This window comes from Ictalurus punctatus, chromosome 27 (genome assembly GCF_001660625.3).
Source record: "Ictalurus punctatus breed USDA103 chromosome 27, Coco_2.0, whole genome shotgun sequence".
Taxonomy (NCBI): domain Eukaryota; kingdom Metazoa; phylum Chordata; class Actinopteri; order Siluriformes; family Ictaluridae; genus Ictalurus; species Ictalurus punctatus.
The window spans coordinates 2,878,254-2,902,500 of NC_030442.2; the positions used below are offsets into that span (position 1 = coordinate 2,878,254).

The 24,247-nt window shown below is 44.3% G+C and overlaps 2 protein-coding genes across 8 annotated transcripts in view; both read left to right on the forward strand.

Moving 5' to 3' along the window:
- Nucleotides 1-19,898, forward strand: part of rbm20 (RNA binding motif protein 20) — a 41,039-nt gene extending 21,141 nt beyond the window's left edge. Inside the window, exons 2-14 of one of the 5 annotated variants that reach the window (XM_017458853.3) lie at nucleotides 5,319-6,270; nucleotides 6,803-6,864; nucleotides 7,236-7,336; nucleotides 7,852-7,949; nucleotides 14,517-14,660; nucleotides 15,198-15,329; nucleotides 15,793-15,872; nucleotides 16,173-16,644; nucleotides 16,749-16,847; nucleotides 17,040-17,556; nucleotides 18,263-18,370; nucleotides 18,853-18,974; nucleotides 19,717-19,898. In XM_017458853.3, the coding sequence (XP_017314342.1) occupies nucleotides 5,319-6,270; nucleotides 6,803-6,864; nucleotides 7,236-7,336; nucleotides 7,852-7,949; nucleotides 14,517-14,660; nucleotides 15,198-15,329; nucleotides 15,793-15,872; nucleotides 16,173-16,644; nucleotides 16,749-16,847; nucleotides 17,040-17,556; nucleotides 18,263-18,370; nucleotides 18,853-18,974; nucleotides 19,717-19,776 (2,947 nt within the window). In that variant the 3' untranslated portion in view covers nucleotides 19,777-19,898. Of the gene's footprint in view, nucleotides 1-5,318; nucleotides 6,271-6,802; nucleotides 6,865-7,235; nucleotides 7,337-7,851; nucleotides 7,950-14,516; nucleotides 14,661-15,197; nucleotides 15,330-15,792; nucleotides 15,873-16,172; nucleotides 16,645-16,748; nucleotides 16,848-17,039; nucleotides 17,557-18,259; nucleotides 18,371-18,852; nucleotides 18,975-19,716 lie in introns of all 5 variants that reach the window. The other 4 variants (XM_017458852.3, XM_047151511.2, XM_047151510.2 and 1 more) reach the window with 4 other exon arrangements.
- Nucleotides 19,899-21,807: 1,909 nt separating this feature from the next.
- Nucleotides 21,808-24,247, forward strand: part of pdcd4b (programmed cell death 4b) — a 10,152-nt gene continuing 7,712 nt past the window's right edge. The window contains exons 1-3 of one of the 3 annotated variants that reach the window (XM_053676558.1): nucleotides 21,808-21,929; nucleotides 22,542-22,586; nucleotides 22,875-23,177. In XM_053676558.1, coding sequence (XP_053532533.1) covers nucleotides 22,544-22,586; nucleotides 22,875-23,177 — 346 coding nt within the window. In that variant the 5' untranslated portion in view covers nucleotides 21,808-21,929; nucleotides 22,542-22,543. Of the gene's footprint in view, nucleotides 21,930-22,256; nucleotides 22,415-22,541; nucleotides 22,587-22,874; nucleotides 23,178-24,247 lie in introns of those variants that run through there. The other 2 variants (XM_053676559.1, XM_053676557.1) reach the window with 2 other exon arrangements.

The window sequence follows — 24,247 nt, forward strand, 5'->3', positions numbered from 1 at the left end:
CTTTACAATTATTACAATACGACAATACAATCGTTACAATGATTATATTTTAATACATGCTGCAAAATCAAATCAAATAATTTACTATTAATTACTTTTCATTTATTTCTATTCTCTAATCCTACTTCTCTTATTTCTCTGTTTCTGATATCTGTGTAAACCTCCACGTCCGATTCCGTTATTATTAGCGAATCGTGTTCAGCCTCTACAACGTTTCTGATTTTCATTCTCTTAAGAAGCTTTGTGTCACGCAGACACCAAAAAAGTAAAAACAGAGAGTGCGTGTGTGTGTGTGTGTGTGTGTGTGTGTGTGTGTGTATGGTATCAATCCAGCTGGTGTAGAGCACTGCTGAAACGTGAGACGTTAGGAAGAAGAGCGTGATGATGGACACGAGCGACCTGCTGTAAAACACTCCCTTTATTGATTTCCCTCAGTGAAAGTGGCGCAGAGTGCGTGTTTGTTGTTTAAACGTCAACCGTTTAAGGATGTGGATTCAGTTGCTAATTTAAGAAGTTAAGAAACATAAACCTGTTTAAAAAAAAAAGAAAAAAAAAAGGTTCTCGACGGTTTAAAGCCGACATTACTAAACTGACCTTATTAGTACAACCCAAGACTTTTATTATGTATGCTCTTATTCATTTTTTTTCTTTTTTCCTGAATATTTTTATTCTCGAGTTCAGTAACGTTGGATTTGATCTTTAGAGAACTTTCTTGACGGGTTCGTGTTTCTTCGCTTGAATGAATTAGCAACTGAATCCACATCCTTCGACAAACAGTCAAGTGAGCTTTTCAGTCTGATCTTTCTATCCGCTTTCGTGACAAACGTTGACAAAATGGCCGCTTTCACTAAATGGCTTCTTTAACTACATGCAGCGAATAATCATTTTAACCGAGACGTGAACGCCAGGCACGAGTGCTTGTCCAAGTTTTTGCGGTCATGGAAAGACAGTTAAGATGCTGATTTAAAAAGCAGTGCGTCTTTTTGTTTTTAGCGTTTAAATGTGTGTTATCCATTGTTGATCGAATACTTGGTTGAAGGGGAAAATGGTTCAATCATAAGGTTGATGTTGTGCTTCCTTCTCTTTTTTTTTTTTCCTTCATGAATTTGTTTTGAAATACACAAAATGGATATCGTCCTGGATCGGGATGGTACAAGCCGTACGAACTTGACTTGCGAGAATTAAACTCTATGAGAAAGTTTCGAAAGGATGAGCTCAGGAGGGTAATGCAAAAATGTGGGCAAGCCGATCATTTTAACTCAGTTTTATCCTCAGTTTTAACCTTGAAATTTAAAGTTTCAGCTTGAAATTTTTTCACGGTTTTGACACCAGGTTCCCAAACTAAACGTCAGCTCATTTACTTTTATGGCATTTATTTACTTATTTTTTGTTATTATTATTATTTTTTACAAATCAATATCACAAAAATCGCTCAATCTACAAAGACACATTTAGTGTGCTGCTATTTTAAAAATACTGCTCTGGGTGTACATGACATTTGAGTCTTTTTCGCTATCTCGACATGCTGCAATAGCGTCGGAGTTCAGCAATAAAACTGGACAAGTTTCTTTGTCTATCTACCTCTGCTAGTTCTTTGACAATATGGAGAAAATCAGACTGGGTGAAACATCAGAAGTAAAAAAAAACACTAAAAAAGACTATGTTGTAAGTGTGTAAGTTACGCACTTTTATCACTGATATCAAATTCTACATGATAAATCTCGATTGAATGAAATGAAGGATGGTCCAGGCTTGGGGTCAAATAAAGTGAAGTCCTATTGGGGTTAAATGGCTAGGTTTACGCCAGCTCGGCTGAAGCTCTCTTGAGAACGGTGGTAATTTCAGCCGCGTTGAGGGTCAGGCTGGTATGTCGACCAGACAGAATCATACTCTATTTGTGATGATAAAACCGTATCGGTTGCACGCCGGAGTGCTTCAACTTCTCACACTGATCATTGAGCTAGAATTAGATCTGTGTAACGTTAAGGTTGGATGGTGTAATGTTTTTAGTTAGCCTAGCCAATGTTTTCCACACCTATAATGAGATGTAAACCATAAAAATGAGGAATGTAAAAGTATCGATTATATGTTTCACTTCACTCGTATGCCATATTTGATCATCTAACCCTTCATGTTTTTAAACTTGATGCCAAGTTGTTAGATAATTAGTCTGTAGTCGTGTATTGACCTTAGCATCTCATTCCCATAACATTCGAATAAGTTTTAGACGAAAGTTTTATTCTGAAACCAGTTTGTAATCGAGCACGTTGGCACGACGCGTCGCCGAAAACGTCTTTATTTCCCGAAAAAATAAGACGAACTAGAAACCAGGAAATGAACGAATTTGTAATTAAATGAACTTCTAGAAACCGGGAATGTCATTTGCTTCAAAACAATCCGGATCATTTAGGTGAGATGTTTTAAAATGGAGCGTCGGCTGATCACCGATCGAGTCGTTTCTCCGTGAGAGAACAGGCAAGCACGTATAACTTGTATCCACGTTAGTGTTTCTGAACCAACTGAACATGTGAAAAGTTAAATTGCTTCATGGTCAAATTCTTTTCGACAGCATGCTATGATTCATACAGTCGCACATTAAAGAACGAGAATTCCGTCTGCTTCAGAGCGACCACAAGGAAACATCTGTTTTTATCTCATTTATCTTATGTGCTGGCACGCAGTAACCTCCGGGCAAGATTTAAACAGACGGGTGTAAAATCGGTGTTATTTCCGTAGGGGGTGGGCTTCGGTGTTCAACCTCATCTCGCCATAAAAATGGAGTCTGAAATCTGTCAAAGTTAACACGTTAATTTATACTAACACATGACCACTCGAACGCCTTTTACTGGGGATGAATTTGGTCAAATCTCGTGACTTTTTGCACAACATAAAAAAAAATAAAACGCATTACGACAAACCAGTGCTGTTTTCTCAAATTCTTACCAGGTGTTGATTAAAGCAAATAAGAAAACATGTAATTGTTGATATGATGAAGGGATTTATTATTGATTTTTTTTATGTAAGGAGAAGTTTATTTAACTTTTATTTAAGGAGTCTCCAGTGTCGGCGCTTTGTCTGCTTTAACGTAAATGAAAACAGAAATTAGCTCATTTCCTAGCTACTTTAAACGTAGCTATAAAAGGAAAGCCTCATTTTTAAAAAAAATTTTTTTTTACACCGCGTCTTTTGTTTGTTTTTTCTCATCGCTGTAGGTTTGCACGTCGGACGTGCGTGATCTCGTAATCCGAAGTACTCTGAAAGGGACGTTAGGTATGTTACCGTCGTTTATGGTGATATTTTACTGCTTGTAAGCCATAAAGCAGGACCTTTTGCAGCCACCGGCAGATCTCTATCCGAGACAGCTGTCCTAAAGCACAACAGCTGCACAGACTTACAGGCAGGCTTCACCCGGAAAATCACATTTCTGAATGCTACGTCAGACCCTGAATAATGGCTCCCCTCTTAATTCAAGCTTTCGCTCTGACCTGACTTGGTGCTATATATGATTATTTGTTACTACTTCTAATATCTATGATCTTCTGAAACAAATCAATTGAAGTCTGGCTATTTGAAAATCTCTGATGGATCACTGATGGAGATCTGATAGATACGACAGTATGAATAACTCGTTCATCGCGCTCGTCTTCTCCGGCACCGGATCATCGCGCTTTTTCCGTATGCCTAAACGATTTGGTCATGGTACATTTTTCGACTTTCAGCGACAGTAGGTCGACCTTTTGAAATAACAGAGCCACGGTATCATTATATTATAAGCTTCAATAATTTGTATCGAACGACGCTTGAGTAGCGGCTTGTCTAGAGCCGGCTTTTACGATCTGGAAACAGTCCTGTAAGTCCATATCAAAACCCTAGACGCCCCCAACACCACAGTGCTGAGGTGTTAATCCTGCTGAAAGGTTCAGCTGCACAAATTCCAATTAAAAAAACAAGAAAAATGTAGACTGCAGACTTGTTCCCTGAAAGACACGTGAATGCCGGGTTCCAATCGGCGGATCGGGTTTTGCTTTTGGAAGGAAATTAATCCTGATGCTTAATTGTGTCACTGGCTATTTAAGGGAGCTTGATTCATTCCAGATAACCTAAAAACTGGCATCGGTTCATGCTGTTCCCTGTTTAGGGATCTTCTCTTTATCTGAATGTTACCTAGTACGCACGATGAGGAGGGAGGAATGATCAGGATACTGTACACGCTTTGATTTGTGTTACTGCCGGCTAAATTTAGTTAGCATGTAAACACATCAATCAGCGTGAGAGAAACGGGCGAGGACAATAAATCAGGACACAATCCAGAGTGGCCACATTCTCATCCACAAGCATACTTCGATAGGCTGCGTCCTGTGTTCATGGTCATTTGATTCACTGCAGAGGATCTTAGGATTTTCTGTATTTGATTTAGTTTTCTTTCACAAAATGATTACTACTATGAGTTCGGTACTAACGCAGGTCCTGTTGGGCTTGGGAATCGACATCGCATGGTGTTGCATTATAGCCATCCTGATGGCTCTGGTCACTTGTTCAAATGATCTGCTCCGTGTAAACATCGTGTGCGAACTGTGTTTTGGTTTGGTCATGACTGATGGGTTCACGACTAGGTTCGTTATTTAGGGATGTGAGAAAAATGACACTTTTATTGTAAAATGTAGTGTGTTTTTAGGGCAGCGGTGCTTCCCTCAGCTACCGTACCTTGCACTGATTCAACCGCCTCTACCGTTCAATTAGCACTAAAACTTTAGTGTTGTCTCGTCTAAAATAGTCACTGAATTTAAGCCCGCAAACGTGTCAGGGTTCCACTCATTTTCAGATGCCGACACGAACAGAATCTTTACCATCCTTATTCATGCATAACATGTTAAAGTATCGAACTATGCACCGTGTTTTCTGGGAGTTTACTGTAAACCAGAGCTCTGCTGTAAAATAAGAAACCAGAATTACAATAACTTGCAATGAGTGGACTAATGGTACAGGTGCAGTGCCTCTTTAAATATTCCTGTCGAGAGCAAGTATTTGATTTAACACCTTGTGACTCTTTGTAGCTCAACAGTATGTCAGATATTGTAGCTGCAGCATGATGTCACGTTCCCAATCTGCATAAAAAAAATATAAAGTACGTTACAAGCATTCCCTGTACGGGTAACTTGTAGAGATACATGCAGTGGTAAAACAGTGATGGACCCAAAATTATCTAAGGAATATCTTGACCACTGTACAACTTTGATGTTTCGTGATACTTTTGTTTGCTCAAGCTATATACCGTTCTTTGCACAATAAATGACTTGTAGTCCTGACTCTCGTTACAGTACTGGTTCAGGAGACAAGTATGATAAGACGGTGCTTCCTGTTGGCGGAGCCTTAAGCGGAGCCGGTCAAAATCTGCTACTTACTCCGGCCAGTCTGCAGCTGGCCCAGCTCCAGGCTCAGCTCACCCTGCATCGCCTCAAACTCGCCCAGAACAGCAACACTGCTGCCGCTGCCACAGTCCTCAATCAAGTCCTCTCCAATGTGACCATGTCCCAGCCTCTATTTAACCAGCTTAGAGGCTCCAGCATGCCGCAGGCTCCAGGAACAGGCTTTCCTTCGACACCGATAACCTTTCCCCCTCCTGCCACCCCCCTAAGCACCCTTGTAGGGGGTGCCTTCACCCAGAACCATGCTGGGATCCGATTGAATCACTATGGAGGAGGTGGAAACATGAACCAGAGTGCCAACCCACACAGGGAATGTGGGAATAAGCCCAGCAAATTTCAGGCAGGGTTTCTGGGAGGAATCACAGCAGGGGCCAGTAAAGCAGGTGAAGGAGGACAGTATGGAGGCACTGGTGGTCCCAAAACCAACAGCCAAAACAACTACCAGAGAGACTTCTACTCTTCTGAGAGTCAACTCCAGGGCTCTGGCCATACAGAACAATGGAAAACCCCAGCCGGCTTTCCCATCTCGGGTAAACTTGATGTAGGAACGGGTGTCGGGGGCAGTACATGGGCACCATCCACACATGGATTTATTGGTCCACGAGCAGAGCTGTACAATCCCGAGGAGCCCACTGGTGACCCCAAATTCAGCCCAGCAGGAGGCCTTGGTTTTAGCACTGCCGGTGGTTCACAGGGGTTTCTGGGATACCTACAGCAACAGAAGGGTGAGGATGGGAGGGGCATGACTTTACAAGCGCACCAGCTCAATGACTATCATGGCGTCACACCATCACACCTACCCCACCAGTGCACCATTTGTGAAAAGAAGGTTTACAACTTGAAGGTGAGTGAACTTGTAGGTGAGAATGACCAATTGCTAGATGGGGAGTGGCATCAAGTAAATGCGGGCCAGCATGTGATAGTCTTGCTTACTCCTCTCGCTCTTGAGAACCTTTTCACATGGTAAAGAATGGTTTTGGACGTTCCTTGTAACACTTGACCAGCACTGAAAATGATATTAAAAAAGCGAGACTGGCATTTTATGATAGAAAAGGTGATGGATAACAGCTGCCACTGAAACATAGATGACCTCATGCCGCACACTTAATCACAGCGGCAGTTGATCTCAGGTTAGTGTGAAAGCCGAGATAGCAGTTGGCTTGAAAAGACTGGAGGCAGGCTTTGGAGGCAGGATGTGCAGCACTGTTTAGCAGTACTGCTTTCATTTCACTCCTTCATTCAGCATTCTTGCTCCCTCTTATTCCATTCTCTGTACTCTTTAATTGGCCCAACTTTGGAATCTTAACATTCGGAAAAGAGGGTCCAGAGAAGCTCGTTGCCGACTGATGGACTGTGTGTGTGTGTCGCCTTTTCAGGATTGGGACCAGCACGTGAAGGGCAAGTTGCATATACAGAATCGCTTGCTGTACACTGACGGGTGAGTAACAGTATTAAAATTCAGAGTACCTTTAATTTGTTTAGGTACTGTAGATTGAGAGCTGCGGAGAAAGAAGACCGCATGGTGTGTTGTCGCTGAGACCTGAAAGATTTTTTCTAGTCGTAATATTTACAACTCTTGCGTGAAATTCAAGGGAATGCATTTTAATGCCAGTGAAGGATTAGTAACCGAAAGAGCTTCTCTTCAGTTTCCCTATTCGATAACCCTATTAAAAAAGGTTGAGTTATTAGGTAGGAGTCCGACGTCGTGTTTACAGAAGTAATGACCTACATTCGAGCCGGGTCATGAGAGACAGCCAGGCAGACTGCTGTGGGATTTGGGGTCTAAAAGCAGCGCTGTCCCTCTTACAGCCCTGCACTTGGAGCCCTGCACTTTCCCGTCGCCTCGGAAGGATGCCTCGAGTCGGCACTGAATAACAGCACCATGGCGTACTCGTCCGCCGCCGGCCAAGGTAAGCTGAATCACGGAGTTTCCCCTCCCCTCGCACGGTATGTTTGATAACGAGAGAGGTGGGGCTGAGAGATATGAGGTGTGATTTTTTGAGGCAAGGGTCTATTTTTGGGGGCAGTCATTCGGGTTGCAGCCGGAGCACGTGACCTGCAGGATCGCTCGCAGGACGACGTTTATTAATAACAGTAGTCAGAGATGTTTTAGCAATGGCGGACACGGCGTCCTAGAGAGCGAGTTTTAGACTTAATGAGTTCGGAAAGTTCAGAGTTTGCTCCGAGGTGTAAAACACACACCATGTGAGAGGCGAGGAGGATAAAGTAGAAGAAAGTCATATAATTAGGTGAGTAGATTAGTAAAAAAACGTGGAGGGTCTTTTATTTTTTATTTTTTTATTTAATGACCGAAGCGACTGGGATTTTCAGCGCTGACCTTGAATTCTGGGATCTTCTAACTAGCACTACATACAGTACATCGAAATGTTTCTTGGTTGTGACCTTTGTTTATTATGTTCTGCAGATGTTTCAACCGGAGGCTCCTCTTTTTTACCAGCTGCACCTATGAAGTCATTTCCTCTCTCGGGGGCGGGATTTACGTCACACCAACCGGGGACAAAGGTCAGCCGTAGTTGTCTGAGACGCTCTCACTTTTCACATGGTTATTTCATCAAAGAGTATTCAAGAAAGCCAGTAGAACTGATCTACTACATATTTGGAATTTGCTTCGTCCCCTATCAAGGCACACATTCAAAGCCGTCGATGCTATATCGAGTACTGACGAATATCGTTTTCATCCCGTGGTGTGATGATGAATCTCATTTCCTCGTGTGAAGTGAAGACGTGTCAACTTTAAACCGAATATAACTCTAACGCTAATTAGCTTCAGCACTTAACCCACCCCGCATGTATCTCACGCTCGGAGAACAAATGGGAGAGGGAATATTGTTGGTTTGTTGACTGACAAATTACCGTCTGCTTATTACTAAGGCCTGAAAGCAATTACAGATAATCGTGGAAGAGATTTATCACCTCTGGCACTGCACGTTAGAGACAGATGGAGTGCATTAACAGTCTGTGCCTCAGTATTTTTCTGGGGTTTTTTTTTTCCCCCGATACTTACGCCAGCTCGGACATTTCTCGAATTTCTCGTTACTGATCGCTGAGCTATCGATTCATGATCGCGTTTGGTTATCGGTAATTCCGCCGCTCATGCGACGGTGCAGCTGTTGTTTTGTCTCCGAGGTGATCCGGGGGCTGGGAATTCTTTCAGGACAACTGCTCTGGCAGGTTTAACTCGTGCCAAACAGATCTAATTCCACGTACATTTTGTTTTATTTCTCTGTGGTCTTTTTATAGCATTGGACAGATGCGTTTTGAGAGATAACTCGAGTAATACGTCATGGGTCATGAGATCGAAATGGCAGAAAGGCTCAGACAGAGGGCTCTGAATTTTTAATGGTATATATATATATATATAGTAGCTAGTTAAGATCTTTATATCGTCAAACCAGCTGAAATTATGTTTCTCAACCAGAAGTAAAGTTGTTAAATGTTGGGTTAACCCAAATGGTGAAAAGGGTGAAAATTAATGAATTTTTTAAAATAATAATAAAAACAACAATAATTTCCATTGAATTTAATAGATGTAATGAAGAAGATTAAACATTATATAGCACGACCATGTAAACTAAATCTTTATAACAGCCTTTACTGGTAGTCTACAACCTGACAGGCTTTTCTGACAGCCCATTTTTAATAATAATAATAATATCCTTTATGTTTCATAAAAGATCAAACAACATTTTTAGTTCTGAAGTTTTGAACAAAGCAGAAATGCACGCACACCACGGTGAACTTGTTTCCAATACACAAACAAACAAAAAAAAAACAACCCAAAAAAAATGACTACGTGATTTAAGATTTTTCAAAAACTTTTGGGATTGTTTCAGGACTTTTTGTGTAGTTTTTGAGATGTAGTTGTAGTGGAAATTTTGCCGCGATCTGCCAACACCGATTACCAATCAGTTGCGTTTAATTTTGTTTCGTTACACACTTCCAAGAGTCCGAATGGTTCGCGCGATCGCTGTCATTATTACCATTATCATCATCTCCATTAATACAACATTAATATTTCCATTACTCAACTGAAAATGGAAACCTGTTCAAAAAAATGATTGTTTTTAAAGTTTTGAAAACGTATCGTATCGGGACGTAATCCATTTTATCTCTCTCTTTTTTTTTTTTTTTTTTGTTCCTTCTTCTTTTTTTTCTTTTTGCCAGAATTGAATTCGAAAATCGAATTTCCCAGACCGCCTCACATAAACATGTAGCGCTTAATTAAGTTTGACTGCTTTTCCCCCACTGTACGCCTCACACATTTCACAGCTGCACACAGCATGGGAACTACGCACCCAGCTGTTGGGCATTCATCAGGCTAAGATAACCTGAGAAATAATTTAATATCTAACGATCTCGGTGGTTTCTGAATCTCCGCAAGTGATGTTCGTCTAATTCCGTGTGGTCTTTTAGTTCCTTGTGAATTGTGCATTTGGGCACGTTTTACAGCCTTTTGTGATATTTTACAGTAGGAGGAAGATACGGAGCGTAAGAGTCTAGTCGTAGCACAGGACGGGTCCTTTATTTACAAAATAGATTTACTTTAATCCAAAGGGATTTACAAGCAAGGCCGAACTCCAGTGCCACGTAGACGTGTTTTAAATAGCGTTCAGAGTGTCTCGCCATCTGGCCGTCTTCCTGCTCTTACGAGAGAAGAAACCTTTGATGCTGTCAATAAAATCCATGACGTTAAGAGTCTCACATTCCAGCAAGTGGGTTAGTCTGTCCAGTCTCATCGCCGACTGCGAGCGGTCAAGCTAAATTTACCTTCCACTGGCGCTGGATTTGGATCGGCTAACCTTTCTGTGCTGGTCGCAGTCTTTCTCTCAAGTAAGCAAAATATATATATATATATATATATATATATATATATATATATATATATATATATATATATATATATATATATATAATGTTTTTTAATTTTACCTTTAAGGTTATTGGCTATCTGGCAAACATAGCAGTATGAGGTGGCACTCGCTGTTGGACCTGGAATTCAACCAATCAGGCAATTTCACCAATGAAATCTTTTATTTACGTTTATCCACTGAACGATCAATCAATCATGCGGCCAATGATATCGAACGACTTTCCCCGCCCTCTTCCCCAGCCAATCGGCGAGCTACCAGTGTGCTCAAGCCCCGGTTCTTCAGCTATGTCTGGCTCATGTGTTAATTATATCATCCTAACATGTCTGTCTACTAACCAATCAGTGCAGAATACACAGTCATGGCCACTGAAAATCCTCGTTCTGTTCATGCGCTCATAAAAGTCCGCAAAAGTCGAATGTTTCTCAGTGTTTTCTTAATCTGGAGAACTTTCTAGTGTAAGACCGTGTGTTAATCTGTAGCTGTTTTCTGAACATTGCGTGGGATTAGGGTCGAAACGGTGCTTATTTATATATTTATTTATTTATTTATTTATGTATGTATGTATGTATGTATTTTTAACGAACGCTGAGGTCTAATCACGTCTATCTGGTGTTTTTTTTTTTGTTGTTGTTTTTTTTAATGGTACGTGGGGTCGATTCGTTTGAATCGTCGCGATACGTTATCGTTTCTGTAGTAGCAGCCCACACAGGGATTCGTACCGAAGGCGAACGATAAAGAGTTAAAAACAAACCATGTTTAACAAATAAGAACGGTGACGTTTTCTATTAGGAGACGTTTACAGAAGGAAGGAGTCTCCAGTTGCAACGTTGACGGTCAGTCACTTTTCCGCCGCTCAGTCGAAATAAATCTAAATATATAAAAGCTGGACACAGGGTCTAATTTGTAGTTCGGGTTTTATTACATTACAGTACAAAAACACTTTAAGAGTCATGAGTGTACATGACTCAGAAGAATATTTGAAATAATATGAAGTACTTAAACAAATAAGAATAATACTTCTGTAATATTTAAAAAAAATAAATAAATCAAAAGGTCTATAATTATTTAAATTGATTGAATTTAGTCTCAGTTTTGGAAGCGGCGCTTTAAGTAAGAAGCGCTTTTAGCCCACAATGTGTAAAATGTAGTCCCGATTTTTTGTGAGTAACACGGCGAGTCACGTCTAGCCGTTAGTGTGTAGCCGTTGCTTCGGGAGGGAGGTCTGGAAGCGTTCGGGAGGTCTGGAAGCGTTCGGGTGGTCAGGAGTTGCGTTTCAGTCCTGAGGGAGAGCTCGGATTCGGCGCGCTCGGACGAGCGTAGCCGTCAGGATATACAAACAGGAAAGGCTGCTGTCGGGTCGGCGGCCAATTTAACAGCCCATGAACACGGCGAGCGCGCCAGGAGGATTTTACAGCCCGCGCTCTGGGGGGGCTGAAGTATCTAGTGCACGGGGCTAAAACACAGATCGCGTTCGTTCGGGGCATTTCTGAAACGCTATCACGATACCCGTGATATCTTGAGTTTCTGATTGATTACATTTTTGCAGGATGAGGATAGAGGATCGTTTTCATCGTTTCAAATGAGTAGAACTGGGCGGTATGGCGGTGTGATATCAGTATAATGAACAGAACGATAAGAAAAAACATCCAGCGAGTGGCAGTTCAAGCTGACATGACGGCTAGGGTGACCAGTCGAGTATCCAGTCTGTAACCGCGGTGAGCAGGAAAGCATGTCAACACGCGCTGCAACAAGATGGCGTCGCCAGCCAAAAAAAAAAGTTAGGTGAGGCTATAGATTGCGCAGGATCACCCAAACTCGACAGGGAAAAGGTTGAGAAACGCTCGGTCGTCTTGTGCGTGTCGTTCCGAGCTCACCACGGTTCCCGTCCGAGTTCCTGTCAGCTTCAGCCAGACAAGGTGACACAATGTCTCAGAGGTTTTGTTGTAATATTTGTCTTCTAGCAATGACAGAACCAAAATGTCTTACTATTTATCATCCTTGAAAAATGTTTTTTTTCATAAAAGCTATATTTATGTACCACCCGTTTCTGATTGACCTCGTGTTTGAGCTCTCGATCGCACGAAGCGTGCTGCATTCCCATAACAGGTCTCCAAACCGCTTGGCCCTCGGCGCTCACCTGTCGTTCGTTACACTCCAGTAGGCCGCCCCGCTAACGTGTGAAGAACACATTTTATTAGCCTGGCTCACGAGCAGGCTACATTGTCGTCTTGTAAATGCATAAACAGCTTGCCGCGAGCTATTTCTGTATCTGTTTATGATGGTGACCTTCTGATGCACAGCCACACAGAATTCTGGTTAAACTGCTGCTGAATGGCTGAAACACAGCGGAACACATGGGAGTAGAAAGTATTACACCACCGACAGTCTTTCAGTTCAGATCAGTTGTATTCGTAGATCACTTTATATATCAGTTTAATCGTTTAATGTGCGTGTGTGTGTGTGTGTGTGTGTGTGTGTGTGTGTGTGTGTGTAGGCGCGCATATTTATTTATTTATTTATTTATATACTTATTGTGCTTAAAATCTGCATCTTGAAAGTGCCCTTTGACCCTGCAGTCACATGTCCCAACACACACTCCTGTCAATCAAACACACTCTGGGCTACAGCACGGCTCAGCAAATCTGTTCTGTACAACAGACAGTGTTATAGTAAAAGACCACAGACACTCACACTGTGAGACTCTCGCACTCTCACACTCTCACACTGTCAGACTGTCAAACTGTCAGACTGTCAAACTGTCAGACTCTTTTACTCTCGCACTCTCACACTGTCAGACTCTCACACTGTCAGACTCTCAGACTCTCACACTGTCAGACTGTCAGACTGTCAGACTGTCAGACTCTCACACGGTCAGACTCTCACACTGTCAGACTCTCACACTGTCAGACTCTCACACTGTCAGACTGTCACACTGTCAGACTGTCAGACTCTCAGACTGTCAGACTGTCACACTGTCAGACTGTCAGACTGTCACACTGTCAGACTGTCAGACTCTCAGACTGTCAGACTGTCACACTGTCAGACTGTCAGACTCTCACACTGTCAGACTGTCAGACTCTCACACTGTCACACTCTCAGACTGTCACACTGTCAGACTCTCAGACTGTCAGACTGTCACACTGTCAGACTGTCAGACTCTCACACTGTCAGACTGTCAGACTCTCACACTGTCACACTCTCAGACTGTCACACTGTCAGACTCTCACACTGTCAGACTCTCACACGGTCAGACTCTCAGACTCTCAGACTGTCAGACTCTCACACGGTCAGACTCTAAAGACTGTCAGACTCTCAGACTGTCAGACTCTAATGACTCTCAGATGGTCAGACTCTCAGACGGTCAGACTCTCAGATGGTCAGACTCTCAGACGGTCAGACTCTCAGATGGTCAGACTCTCAGACTCTCAGATGGTCAGACTCTCAGACGGTCAGACTCTCAGACGGTCAGACTCTCAGACGGTCAGACTGTCAGGCTCTCAGACTGGGACTGAGTAAGGAGAGAGTGCACGAGTCAGGGTTAGATCATGACTGAGATATTAACCCTGTTGGTGTAGTGAGGCTGTGGATGTGTGTTTCTCCACGCACGAGCTGGTGTCGGTGAGAGCAGCACGGATGGATGGATTAACACGGTTACAGATTGTGTTATTTGTTTTTGTACATTTACAGAATATAGAATGCTTTGTACAAATGTTTCTGTCGTTCTATTCTTTCTTTCTTTTATCTGCATCTTTCTTCCTTCCTCCATTTCTTTTTCTTTCATCCCTTTGTTCTTTCTTTTTTTCTTTCTATTCCTTTATTCTCTCACTCATGATTTTTATTTTTCTTTCTTTCTTTTTCTTGTGTTGTCCATATCTTTCTTTCTTTCTTGTGTTGTACATATCTATCTATCTATCTATCTTTCTTTTCTTCTAGTGTTGTACATATCTATCTGTCTATCTATCGATCATAATGCATAACACATCAAGCATGCTAACCCACGCTAACCCACGCTAACCCACCCCAGGACACAGGTCCAGCACTACTTTATGCTTATTAACACGTGATGGAAGTAAACCTCATGTTGTATGTTGGCTGATTTTCCAGAAGCCATGTTTGAGGATAAACAAATCTCTGTAAGCAGCAGGACGTTTATTCCAGTCGACGTGATTACGGAGTTTCTTCTTTCTCCTGCCTGCAGTTTGTAGCGCGGAAGCCGGGTCCCGGGCGCGTCGTGCACATCTGTAACCTCCCTGAGGGCAGCTGCACCGAGAACGATGTGATCAACCTGGGTCTGCCCTTCGGCAAGGTCACCAACTACATCCTCATGCGCTCCACACACCAGGTACCGCATCAGTGCCGCGTCTCCCGTCCCATTTCTCATGAGGACAGGTTAACTGATGATCGAACCTGTACATCAGTTTGTGTTTAACTACAGGTTTATTTTATGTGTTTAAAAAAAAAAAAAAAAAAAAAAAAAAGAATCACCGTATTATTTATTTATTTAGTGTTCTGCACCGTTAGTGAATGATACGCCGTGTATTATACACCAGCTTGTGTCAGGGAACAGACCGTCATGTGATGCGTTATCTGTCGCAGATGTCTCACTCAGCGTCTCCTTTTTTTATTTCGTCAAATACTCCGCTAGACTTTTTAATCACCTATCTCCTAAAGTCAGCCGGATCGGATTCCGCGTCTCGCGAGCGCGTGAGACGCGGTGTGCCGATTCAGAATCGTAACTGTCCTGGAGATTTACAGCTCTGGGAAAACCGATGCGCCCCAAAGATCTGTTGTGCTAGTGCTTTGACATATTGCGTGCGTGTGTGTGTGTGTGTGTGTGTGTGTGTGTGTGTGTGTGTGTGGGGCTAATTTTCATTTCCAGGCTTTCCTGGAGATGGCGTACGTGGAGGCGGCTCAGGCCATGGTGCAGTACTACCAGCTCCATCCGGCCACCATCAATGACCAGAAGCTCCTCATACGCATGTCCAAGAGATACAAGGAGCTGCAGCTCAAGGTGAGACCTGCCTTCATTTCATTTTATTTTCACGTCAGTTATTTATGTTATTTCAATTCTAGTAATTAATTGCCCGTCTAATTCGTCGTTTTATAGCTGGTGAACTCAATTAAAGTCATTCAAATAATCTTTTTTTTTTTTTTAAACAAATAAACCACACTGTTGGATTTTACCAGTAATTTCTATATAAATATTTTAATCTGCATTAATATTACTTTTTTTTTTTTTTATCAAATAAATAATAAATCAATGATCTCAACTGGGACCACTTTAAATCCTAGTAGATGTTTTTATTTAGTACTTAATTTTTTTTTTCATTTGTATATTTGTTTATTTATATGATACAAGACTAAAAGTTTTATTTATTTATTTATTTATTTTAAATATATGAAAGTGTAAACAACGTCATAGTCTAATCTTGAATGGACACGCGAGTGTGCGTCTGTCCCCTGTGTGAACGCAGAAACCCGGTAAAGACGTCGAGTCCATCATCCAGGACATCAACTCTCAGAGGGAGAGAGACGAGCTGCACGAGTTGGACCGGTAAGAGAGAAATGGACATAACCAATAACAATAACCGGTCGATTTTAACACTCTTGTAAGATGAACTGCCGCTCCTGCTGCATCGCGGGGCAGCGTGACACACCCGGAGGGGAAAAAGAAACGCTTTCTGAGCTGAGAAACGCCTATGATTGGCTAGTGTCGCTGTGATTGAAAGGGGAAAGAGAGAGTACGCACGTCCTACCCAGAGAGCACAGACATTTTTTCCCTTGCTTAGAATATGTCTTGAGGAGGTCAGGAGATGTACCAGAAATGGACTGAAGACGTATTTGCGTTTTATAGGTATCCACAAGAGCGGACGCGCTCGCGCAGCCCCGTCACTCGCTCCCTGACTCCGCCCTCACACAGCCCCAGCTTCACGTCCTGCAGCTCCACCCACAGCCCCCAGGCGGCGCCTTGGATGAACGGCGCCGGCCCGCGGCGCGGATCGTGGGACTGGACGCCGCGCGACAGGGACGAGTGGCGGAACGGCGAGGACGACAGGCCCAACGAACGCAGGAAGCCCTACCTCAAACCGGCAGACGAGCGCAGCAGGGAGCGCTATTTCTCCTCCCACCATCCCGCCGCTGCGGACGACTTCTATAAGAAGGAAAAGCTCCCGCGCGTCTCCCAGCACCAGAGACACGAGCCGAAGTTCAAGCGGCGAGACGGAGGCGGGGACCACCACAGGGGCAGACATTCGGAATCCGAGCCCGGGGAGGACGGACGAGGCAGGAGGACGAGCAGGAGGCACGAGAGAGAGCCTAACAATCACGTACGCTACAGTACACGCTCTACGCTGTGCTTTAACTGAGCAATGATGTAAAACATCGACAATGTACCGAGTGTGTGTGTGTGTGTGTGTGTGTGTGTCCACAGAAAGAATCTACAGAGCACAGAGCCAAAGACAGATCGTTATCTCCGCACAGCAGCAAACCGACGGAGCCCAGCGAGGGCGAGCGCGACCGAGAGAGCGAGGTAACCTTTTATCTTTCTTTTAATTCAATTTCCAGAGCTGCTGGACAACAACGTCTGACCAATCAGAGCAGAGAATGCAATGTGTTCTTAAGAAAAAACGGACAGTTTAGCCAGTCGAGTTAAAGCTCTGGCTCTGCTGTAGACCCGGGAGTGAATCTGTTATTATTATGTTATTATATCTCCGATGCCCAGGCGGAGGAGTGTGGAAGTGGCGAGGACACGGAGGGCGAGTGCTGGTACCCTAAGAGCATGGAGGAGCTGGTGACCGTGGACGAGGTGGGCGAAGAAGACGACTCCATCGTCGAACCCGATCTCCCCGAGTTGCAGGAAGAGGAGCATGAGGAGGAGGAGGTGGAGGTGGAGGGGGGGCGTGAGGAAGAGGAGGAGACCACGTCGGCGAAGGCGGAGAAACGGGAGTCGGCGCCGGACGCTGTAACGGAAGAAACGCCGAGGCCTGATCAGCCGGACTGCGCCGAAGCTCCGTCCTCTCACATCTGCCTCTTCCCAAACCAAGAGTTTAAAAGTGCGCTAGAGGAGGCAGCAGAGCCGGGCGTATCTCCGGCACACACCGTCGAGACACACGCCCCCGCCACACAAGCGGTGCCCGAGAGCGTACGTGAGGCGGAAAAGGTCACGGAAAAACACACGGGGAGGACGAGTGAGGCTGAGAAGAAGGAGACGCAGCATGTTGAGGACAACCAGAAAAGAGGTACACACACACACACACACACCACAGAAGAAACTTAAAGACACAATCAAGAATAAAATGAACACGTACAGCTAGCACGTCACACCGTAGGACCGCGTAAGATTTTATTACAGAGTTCTACTGATATCAAACACCAAACAAAACAACAAACAACAACAACGAGACAACTTCATCGCCCTCTCAGCCTCACATGGGTCTTATCTGAGGTGAAGTAGCTAGCGAGCGGAGCGTTTCCGTATATAGCTAGCTAACTTTAACTTTTGGCTCGTAACTTTATCGTTATTTAAATAGCTTCTGCCCCAGTCCTGCGTCGTGTACTTCAGTTACCGGCTCCGGTTATTTTGGGTAGACGTACTTATTATTATTATTATTATTATTATTATTATTATTAAATCTAAAAAACCCAAAAACAACGAGGTGTAAACTTGAGCTCTCCTCACCTCCTCCCTCTAAAGTTCCTCGTCCGTGTCCTCTGGCTCAAACGTGAAATAGCGACTCGAGCAATCGCTCACGCGCCAAAACGGTCGTCATCTCCGGACCCGATTCGGGAAATGAGAAGGCGGCGGCGCGTGACATGTGGTAACCAGAAATAAGTCGACCAAACAGTCTGGCGAAATCTGATCAAATTATTAATGTGTAAACCGTGACATCGTGAAATAAATAACGTGTGTGTGTGTGTGTTTTTTTCCCCACCCAATTTCAGCAGAGAACACAATTCGGCAGCCTGCGAGTTCGCCGCAGGGGATCGGCATCGAAGCGCCGTCACCGTCGCGAGAGCAGGAGAAGATCATCAGCGAGCACAGCATCCCGCTAGGTACGTCCGCGCCCGGATCAGTCCGAGTTCACCCGGGTTCTGATTATTATGTCTCGGGAGTTGGTTTTGCTAATTATAGTCTGATAGGAAGGATTATCTTTGGCGCAATGCCCAAATGAAACCAACTAGTCGAAGTCAAGGCTTGACCTTGATTTCGTTCGGCTATGACCTTGACTTGTCCTTCACCGCCTCGCTTAAGTCTTAAGTCGATCGTTTTCTCCGACCGGAATCTTTCAATCCTGCGTCTGTGTTCCTGTCGCGTCCGGAGCGGAGGTCGGAACACAGACAGTCAGGGAACACTTTAAAAGATAAGAGAGCGGAACTCGGGAGACATGTACGTCTCCGGATGACGTCGACTCTGAGTGAAACACGGAACAGGCGAACACGGTCAGTGACGGAACGAGTGACGGACTCGTCCGATGCGGTGTTGCTTCGTAGACGTGACCGCGCTAAACGCTCGCTTTATCCGTGTGTCGTTTTAGGTGTGGAGTTCGTCGTCCCGAGCGCCGGCTTCTACTGCAAACTCTGCAGCTTTTTCTACACCAGCGAGGAGACGGCCAAGACCACGCACTGCCGGAGCACCGTTCACTACCGCAACCTGCAGGTCTGAACACGCACCGCACTCGAATCGGCGAGATGTTTACACCGCTTTCGCCTGGATAAAGCATCCGGGCAGCGAAGCCCGCCAAAACCCAGGGTGTTCCAATGTGCCGTTACTGCCCGAAAGCCAGAGAGGTGTAAACACATAGCACGCCGAGAAGCGGACTAATGGAATAATGAGTGTGGGAATGTGTGTGTTCGTAACGCTTTTAGAAACCATTAGTGTGTGAAGGGCAGCAGGCGCTGACCGGGCGTGCGGTCAGGATCGAGTTGCCCATTAGTCCCTCTCTCAGACGCAGCTCTCTATCGCTCTATCTCACTCACACACACACTGCAGGCATTCACGGCATGAGGGGCAGCAGCTGCTCTGTCACTCACAGGAGACAGGAGTGTGAGACAGAAAGACAGAGGGGGGGGGGGGGGGTGGATTTGATTAGTGACACAGTAATACACAGGAAATTCATCAGCGACGGTCGATTAATGATGAGCGCGGAAGTGTTTTATTCCTCTTATAGCGCAGCACTGTACCACTGGCGACGTTTAAAAAGAAGAGGTGGAGGTGAAAAAGTGGGCGGAGCGTCTGTTAAACTCAGTGTAATCTCACCACCTAGGACTTGGTCATAGGGTCACAGGGTCACGTCAGTGCTGGTCGTAACGCGGGGGGGGGGCCACACCGGGGGTGAAGGGGGAGTGGTGTAGATGTCAGCTTGTCTGTAATTCTGTTGTTGTTGGTTGTGCGTGCGCAGAAGTACCTGTCTCAGCTGGCCGAGGAGAGTCTGCTGCACTTCGGCTCTGACGCGGAGTGAAAACGGGACGCAGCCGGAGACGTCAGCAGTGTGAGCACCCCTCGCTCGCTCGCTCGGAGACGAGGAGGAGAACCGAACCAGGACACACAGAGAGAGAGAGAGAGAGAGAGAGAGAGAGAGAGTAAGAGAGAAACGAGGCCGGTCCATGCAAACATCCTGCGTATTTAAAGCCGACTTCAGAAAACGCTCACGCTTCAATTAACCGCCGAAGAAGAGCGACGAGACGGGAGCGCACGCGTCATCACGTCTTCTGAACAACATCACGTCTAGTCATTTTCCCGACGTTCCTAAATCCACACGTCACTGAAGCAGCGCAGGAAGCACGCGTCACCGAACAGGGCCTGATTTGAATGTGTAAAATAGTTCACCTCGAAGCTCACCCGAGCGTGCCTTTTCACGGTAAGTCATCTTGTAAAGCTGGGCGTGAGCTGTGCTCTAAATGACACCAAAGGGGGGAGATATTAAGATGAAGTCGGCCATTTTGGAGCACAGCTCACACCACACGTGTATGTGGTATAGGAATGTGCGAATACAGTGGAGTGGTCACATGACGCAGGCAATGCTCATATGTGCTAAGGGCTGGTTCGCTTGATGGCGTTTCCCTTTTTAAGGTGTGATGTGTGTGAATCAAAGAAAGTATTAAGTTATTATTTGTGATGCACTGGATGTCCTCGAGGACCGGGAAGAGGACGACTGCCTTTTGAATCAGGTCTCCGCACACTTGCCCTCAGGTCAATGAGAAATGACTCGTTCTTGTTAATAATGCAAAGATATTTTATTTTTAATAAATATAAAAACCCAGGACTCAACCCTTTTTCATCCACGCTGTGTATAACGCTTTTTTCTTTTTTTTTTTTTTTAAATGTACAGTAGTGCTACATGAACCGGACCATGCGTGTTGTTTCTCCTGTCTGAGGTGAACCTGTGTACAGAATAAAGTGAAGTGTGTGTGATGCTAGTTTGCAGTAAGGGGGACGGGATTGTGGAAGGCTTTTTCTTCCACATGTTTTATACAATATTATTACGAGTGTCCCGCTTTTGAGACATGACCCATTTTTGAAAATGTTACTCAGATGTTCCGATGCAAATTCTTCAATAAACACTTGGAGAAATAATTGGCGTCGCATTGGTTTGTGTGTGTGTGTGTGTGTGTGTGTGTGTGTGTGTGTAACGTAATTGTGAAGTACAAAGAACAAAATATACAGAAAGGTCAGTACATTTTTAGTGACATCAGTATTTGTAGTTTTGAAGTAAATATAGAAGAATATACTCATACATAAATATAACTAGAAATTTTCTATCATTTTTTATGTTTTTTTTTCTTAATGTTTTGTAATATTTCACATTGCGAGTATTTTTTCATCAGTAATCTCTGACGCTTTTACAGCGTTTTTACTTTTTAATCGAAGTGATCAAAGAAAAAAATGTCTACGTTCTTGACGAATAAAACTATCTAAAAATATGGGTATGTTTTATAATTAATGTATGCATTTTTAATGAGTTATTTTATTTCTATATATTATTTAAAAATATATACTTATATTTTTTACTTATATATACTTATACTTATATTTATATTATACTATTATATATTTTAGCATTTCACATTTACATTTTTATTTGAGCTCTTGTTTCTGCCTGGCTTGCCATGCCATGAGTTATTATTTATTTATTACATGTTTTTACTTTAATCAGAAGATTATCACATAAAAATGATTATCACTTTTTAGTGCAGATCAACTTATCCAACGCAAAGATTGTTAATTATTAATATTTTAAGCGATTATTTATCGTTATTTTTAATTTTTTAAAAACAGGTCACTAGCTAAACTGTGCTATGAGACAAAATCAGAAGCAATGACGTAATGCAGTGGTCGTACTTTCTAATCTCGACCGCCTGGAGGCGCTGCGACTCAGCGCGAATTTTCTCGATTTGGAAAACACGAGAAACGCAAACCCCCCCCCCCCTTGACGCACGCCCCCCTGAGCCTACCTTTCCTATTGGTTACCTCTGCGTCCGGACTTTAAATAAACTGTCCAATCAGAGAGCTGAAAGGGCGGTCCTGCGTTATCGAGTTGCTGGGCAGAGCGGATAGGGGACGTTTGAAACAGAACGGCTGCGTTATCGTTGGGAAAGCGAAACGCCAAGAGAGGTGAGATTTTATTTGTTCTTTTCCGGGCGTGTTTTTGTCACCTATTTAGCTTTTGATATGCACCGAGGGCGGTTTGTCCACCGTAGACGACGCGTTCTTCTTGAAAACAACTGTATCCGATTGTTAAATGGCGCTGACGCAGGTTTGTTTGTGGTCTGTATCCTAAACGCCTACACTCTCGCTACCTAGGTGGGCTGCGTAGGCTGCTCGCGTAATGACGTATGCGCTGTACATAGCGCACTTGGTGTTCTAGTGGGTGTTGGTTTGGGATGCGGATTTGACGTGGTCCCGAGCTGCTTGTGTGTACATAACAAATCCGTCCTTTACAGTCCAGTGTAAAGCGCCGCTGCAGATTTATAAGCTTCTAAAGTGAAATAACAGGCTTATTTTATTTATTTATTTATTTTTAGATGTACGTTTAACCTGATTTATATGTATCTCGTGAACGTTTTGAAGGTGTTTGGGCATGCAGCTAACTAAGCTCGGTAAAGTTAGTCAGACGATTGTATGAATACAGAATGAATTAAATTTCCGTAGTGTTTAAAAACCAACTGTTTTTTAATGTTCATTTTAGGGTTTTGTAAATTGACTGTTTTTCTTATTGTTTTGAAGTCATGGCAGCGGACTGTGAGGCATGGCTGAACGCCAACCCCGTGGGTAAGTGTCGCTTTAACACAACTTATTTACTTCATGGGCCGAGTACCAAACCGCTCTCTGTTCCCTACACAAGCGCCCTAGATATTCTATAAAACTGCGCATCGTATGTAAACACTTCCTAGTGCGCTGCTTGTGGCACAGACACTGTTTTTGTTTATTAGTTGTTTTTCCCTCCCTTTTGGTGGCCTCTAGAGATTAAACGTCAAATTTGATAAATAAATACATTTCTCTGACGTCCATTTTCATAAGCCCCCCCCCCCCCCCCCCGTTCAATCTGTCTCTCCTCAGAAGCGGACGACCTGAGCGACTCGTATCAGTCGGGCAACGAGGAGAACGCCCTCGTTTCCAGAGCCGACGACGAGATCAACGGGAACTGGGTCCCTGCGCCGGTGGGCACCGTGCATGAGGCTCGGCTCAAGGCCAAGGCCAAACGGCGCCTCCGCAAGAACTCGTCCAGAGACTCGGGCCGGGGGGATTCGCTGAGCGAGAACGGAGAAGCCTCCCGCTCCGCCGTGCCCCCCGCCAGCCCCAAAGGCAAAGTGCTGGACCGCAGATCACGCCTGGGCAAAGGGAGGGGCCTGCCGAAGAAAGGTGAGCAAGACGTTAGTGGTCTGTTCTGTTTACGCCCACGCTCGGTTCTGTTAAAGGGTGTCGACGGGATGGTCGCGCTCCACCGCCGATCAGCGTTAAGTCCTGCGTGAACCGTTAAACACACCACTGATTAATCCCATCGTGTGTGTGTGTGTGTGTGTGTGTGTGTGTGTGTGTGTGTGTGTGTGTGCGTGTACGTTTATACCCAGTTCTGAGTTCTCTGTTCTGATTGGTCAGAAGGAGTCCTATAACAGCAGGTGTGAAAATAGAACGAGTGTGTTAATAGTAACCTGCTCTATCAAATTATTGTTTCTATAGTAACAGCTCGTACACAGGGAATTGTACAGTGTACTCTCACACTCGCTCTCTTTCTCTCTCCCACTCAAGTTATCCTGTTGTCTCTTCTCTGCTGTGCTTAAGCCCTTTTTTTTTTTTTTTTTGCTGCACCTGTAGCTGATTTTCCTGAACACACACAAAAACACACCCCGTAGATGCCTGAGCTTGTCGGACGCCTTCGTATTTCGTAGCACACGGCGACGAGGCTCGTTTTATAGCTAAGAGGAGGCTCTTGTAGATTACAGGTCTCTGTGTTTAACTATTTTATTTGTGGCGTCTTAGAACGTTGCGTGGTTTTTATAAGCAGGCCCGACGGACTGGAATTCGAAATGATAGAATCTGCGCAGGTTTTAGGCCGCTAGTTTGGGTTCTTGAATCTGTTCGAGTCGCATATATCCATAACACCGCCAGCTGTTGTGGTACTTCCTCAAAGTCTGGGTGGAAACGTACTTCCTGAACTCGTGCAGATCTTTCGGTTCTCCCTTCAGTCCGTCTCGAGTGATGGTACTCCGTGGGTGTGTGCACGAGCTATATAAAGACGTGCTTTTTCTGTGCGCGCGTGTCCAGCGAGCCAGAAACGGCGGACGCTCTGCCTGCTGAAAAAATGAGCGGGTTGGAATGATGATAAATGATCGCAGGAAACAGGTCTTGACGAATCTCGAATCTTTCTGCCGAGGCGTCGGAATCCGGCGCCGGCAGGGTGAATCCGTGGACCTGACCTGCCTTGCGTCGTC